Genomic DNA, 4,400 nt, shown 5'->3' with positions numbered 1-4,400 from the left:
TCATACTTTTTCTAGAAAACCATTTCCCCTTCTAATATTTAATATAGACTCATGTTGTGAACAAAAATTAATTAAATAATGATAACAAAAAATAGAAAATAAAGAAATGGTTTTCACTCTTACATATCCACATCAGCAATGTGTGAATCAATGTCAATTTTAATGTCACTCCAGCATTTTCCATTAATATATTATATGTAAGTTAATGATTTGGAGAAGAAGAAAAAAAAATCATTTATTGAGGCTGGGTATTACAAGCATGGAAAAAATAAAATAAAAATAGAAGATAAGCAACAATTCGATGGAGAAATAAAGATAAGAAAACCAATATTTCAAACGACAAACCCATACATGCTTCCCCTATTGCCAATATGGGTCTCTTAGTCTCCATAAATGTTGTGAACGCGAAACCCTTAATTAAATCAAGATAACAAAAAATAATAAATAAAGAAATGAAAATCACAACACGATTTCATTGACAAAGAAATTACTCTCCAATATTTATTTATTTTTCAATCTCTCCCAATCCTAAAACCTTAGTTTTTCCTGTTCTACATCACTCTCCTATAGAATATATTGCTAATTAATGATAGATTATTTCAATATATCTCACAAGACATTATCCATGCTTTGTTTCGATCTTATTTTGCTACAAAGCAAGCAATATGAGAGAGAGAGAGAGAGAGAGAGAGAGAGAGAGATTCAAAGTTTCAAACTCAATCATGGAAGTGGAGTGCCATCCTTACGTGCTTGTCAGTACGTAAGGGTAGCATTTGGAATCATAAATGAAGACTCATTCAAATTGATACCAACAGGATGAAAGATTACAGAAGGATTCCTTTACCCATTATACCCATATGAATCATGTCAGTAACAAAAGCTAAAGAAAGAAAAAAAGTAAAAAAGAACATGACTGTAACTTTGATTTCAGTTAGTGAGTCAGCCTTGTTCCTGTGAAACCATTGTCAGTTAGGCTAAGCTGCATACGTTAGCAACGTTGTCCTCCCTCTTCATATCACAGATACTGGTCTCTCCTCCTCCTCTCTCTCTTAGATCATTCCATACCATATATAGGTGTCTGAAACACTGAAATATTGGATTTTGCAGCCTGAAATGCATGAGGAGGTGGTGCAACCCAACTGTTGCTAGACACATTAATGGGTGTAGCAAAAGGAATTGAAGTATTCTGTGGTTGAACAAATCCAGCATTTAAGAACCTGTTATTGGTTTGATTTTGATTAACAGCAGAAGTCGTAGAGAAATCCATGTTTAGGTTTGGGAGATTATGGAAGCCAGACCCATTTGTCAAAGAAGCTTGAAACAAAGTTGTTCCATTATTGTTTTTGTTGGCATTGTTTTGTGATGGGTTCTGGAATCCAAGCAGGGACCAATAATCTGATGCGTCCTGCTTAATGGGTAGGGCAAAGCTGAGGGTTGATGAAGATGATGGTCGTGTCGCAAAGATCATGGACGTTGCTGATGCAAGATCTCGGTCATCATATTGGCTTCCATGGGCACTCTTTTGGTCTGAAATGGGTTCGGGTGAAGTTTTTGTTTTGCCTGTGATTCCTCCAATTGGTAAATTGCTGTTGGCAATGCTTTTTACATCATATCGGCTCATGTCAAAGTTCGTCACAGCATTAAGGCCTCTGAACTTGATCGCGGCAATGTCGTAGGCCTCTGCTGCTTCTTCTTGGGTAGCTGTTTTAGTAGAGCCATGACAATACAATTATATTTATTCTCTTGATTGAAATTATAAAAACCCTACTAAGATTTATATTGAAAATAATGGAAAGACATCCTAACTATAAGAAAACTAACTCTTATCAAATCTGATACTCAGTTGATCTAGTGTATCAATATACACCTTAATAAAATGCATCCTATTTAATACTTAACAACAACATAAAACTTACTGAAAGTTCCCAAGTAGAGATCTTTGTTGCCTGCAACTCTTCCAATTCTTGCTTGCCATCTACCATGTTGATGATGCCTATAAAAACCAAAGAAAAAATAAAACCCATTTAAGATTTTTTAATGTAACTTCAGTTATTACATCACTTGTTCAATAAATCCAACGTAACAAACCTTGTGACACCTCTATAAATCGAGGCTCCTCTAGAGAATCCACTGCTTTTTCTGCAAGGAGCAACCACTAATTATTATATTAATTATTACTCCTTAATAAACCCATTAAATAACAAAAACCCACGATGAGAGAGAGAGAGAGAGAGTGTGTGTGTGTGTGTTACCTTCTAAGAGAAGCGACGAACTCCTGCCTAGTCATGTTCTTCATCTCTTCTAGTTCTTTCTCATAGTTACAAACCTTGAGATTATTATCAAGAATGCGTTTCAGAAAAAATAATAAAATAAAAACAAAGATCTTTTGAATTTCCTCCGTCAATAATCCACCATATTAGACATGCTTCCTCGTTCAAAATCATTAGAGTTGATATTTTGATTTTAAAAAGGTCTAAGAATATAAATGAAATTAAATCATTTTTTTTTCTTATAATATATAATTCGTCAAGGTCAAATGACCAAGAGAGGCAACTCCCATCTTAAATTCCATATAAATAAAAGAGAGAACAAAAAAATAGTAGCATGAACGAGTCGCCGGAATCTGACCCACATACCGGAAAGTTTGTAGTAGTAGTTGGACCCCAGTACTTGAGTGCTGCAAGGTCGTAAGCTCTAGCAGCTTTGTCTTCTTTATCATAACCGCCTACACACACAAAAATGAGATAATTAAGATCCTCCTCTACTCCGGGTGTTGGGCATGCAAGAAGACCAGTGTACAGTATCTAAAACCCTACACCTACTCTCATCCATTCAACAATCTTTAAAGAGTTTCGATCTCCCCCCGCAAAAAAAAAAAAAAACAAAACAAAAATGATGAAAACTTTCACAAGACAATATATGTATGTATGATGAGAAAACTTACCCAAATAAACTGTTCCAGCAAACGAAGGGCATTTTCGTCAATTAAAGCAATCATTTGTCAATCGTCATGTACATGCCACAAAACAGAGAGACAATCACAATAAGCCAAGCACATGCACATCACCCATCAGCCATCAGGAAGCTAGGAATCCATTAAATGCGTATGATAGCAAAACATCTAATCCAAAATCTAATGCGCGCATGTGTCATACTAAACCAGCTAAGATGATCAGAGCCGTTTATAAGATAAGACCCCCCAAAGTCCATTCCTTTCGGGTTTTGAACCTTACCTACTTTGAGGTCCATTTATATTAGGTTTAGGTTAAGAGTTGCAGTCTTGATGCGTATGTTAGCAAACACCCTCGCCCCCCAGAAAAAACAAAACAGCAAGTTAGCTACTTTAAAACTTACCTTGTCGTCCTTTCCGACTTTGCCCCTCTCTTCTGCAACTGTTGTCCCATAGATGAGCTTCATACCTCCCTGTCCATCTATGCCTGAAAATTACACCCCCAGCGCACGTTAGTCAAATATACACATATTGTTATTAGTATTATTGTTAGACATAAATATTAATTTAATACCTAGTAACGCCTCGATAAATCGAAGTTCTTTGACCAAAGGTATCAGAAGTCTTCTTCAAAGTGGAGCCCACCGGAAGCAACGCAACCGCCGGCGCTGTATCCGGCTCAGAAGTTGTACTTTGATCGGTCATCGAAGAGTAACCACGCAAGAAGCTAGCAGCAATAGTTTTAAGCTCTGAATCGTAAATACCAGTAGTGTCAGATTGATTATTGCCGGAAAACTGACACAACGGGGCTGAACCACTTCCGACACTGCCACACCCTCCAAGAAAATCTTCAAGTTTGGGATAAACGTTGAACATCGACAGATCAGAAGCAGAAGCAGGAGCAGGAGCAGAAGCTGAACCACCGATTCCATCTTGTTCTAGTGAGTCAACTGAGTGAGTTGTGTTGAAGAGGGAGAAGGCGAGCCAGTTTTGGGAGTCCATGAGAGGAGGAAGTTTAATAGAAGGGTATTTTGGGAAATGAAGGTGAATATTATGACTGTGAAGAGGAAAGAGGAGAGGGAAGGACACAGATATAGAGGTAGAGATAGAGATAGAGAAAGACTCGCACGAGAACCAAAGTTAGTAAAAATGAGGAAAACTTGGGTATTTTAGAGGTATACAACAATGGACAAGTCGTTAAATCACAGCTGTTGAATTGTTTATAGATGTATACGTGATTGTAATCTAAAATAAGATACACCCCTCGATTTTTGGTGAATGTTTGAGAGAGATCGATATCGATATCCAGTTCCTGTGTTTTCTAATTGAAGGCGACATCTTGACCGAAGTCTTCCAGAAGATTAATAATATATGACCCAAATACCCTCATCTTTAATTATTGAAAACAAGAAAGTCTAACCTTACTAACTTAATAAGTTTAAAAATCTTA

The 4,400-nt window shown here is 36.7% G+C and overlaps 1 protein-coding gene across 1 annotated transcript; it reads right to left on the bottom strand.

Moving 5' to 3' along the window:
* Positions 1-824: 824 nt before the first annotated feature.
* Positions 825-4,084, bottom strand: AIL5 (AINTEGUMENTA-like 5). The gene is made up of 7 exons (XM_086449172.1): positions 3,525-4,084; positions 3,355-3,437; positions 2,637-2,725; positions 2,253-2,326; positions 2,089-2,139; positions 1,917-1,993; positions 825-1,701 (listed from the first exon to the last, which is right to left on the bottom strand). Exons 1-7 carry the CDS (start codon positions 3,950-3,952, stop codon positions 1,055-1,057), a joined length of 1,449 nt encoding a protein of 482 aa, XP_086305298.1. The 5' UTR covers positions 3,953-4,084; the 3' UTR covers positions 825-1,054.
* Positions 4,085-4,400: the final 316 nt, after the last annotated feature.

This window comes from Akebia trifoliata, chromosome 8 (genome assembly GCF_017979445.1).
Source record: "Akebia trifoliata isolate Shusen 1 chromosome 8, ASM1797944v1, whole genome shotgun sequence".
NCBI classification, from domain to species: domain Eukaryota; kingdom Viridiplantae; phylum Streptophyta; class Magnoliopsida; order Ranunculales; family Lardizabalaceae; genus Akebia; species Akebia trifoliata.
The sequence above is the reverse complement of the archived record's forward strand: the minus strand, read 5'-3'. Positions and strand labels throughout refer to the sequence as shown.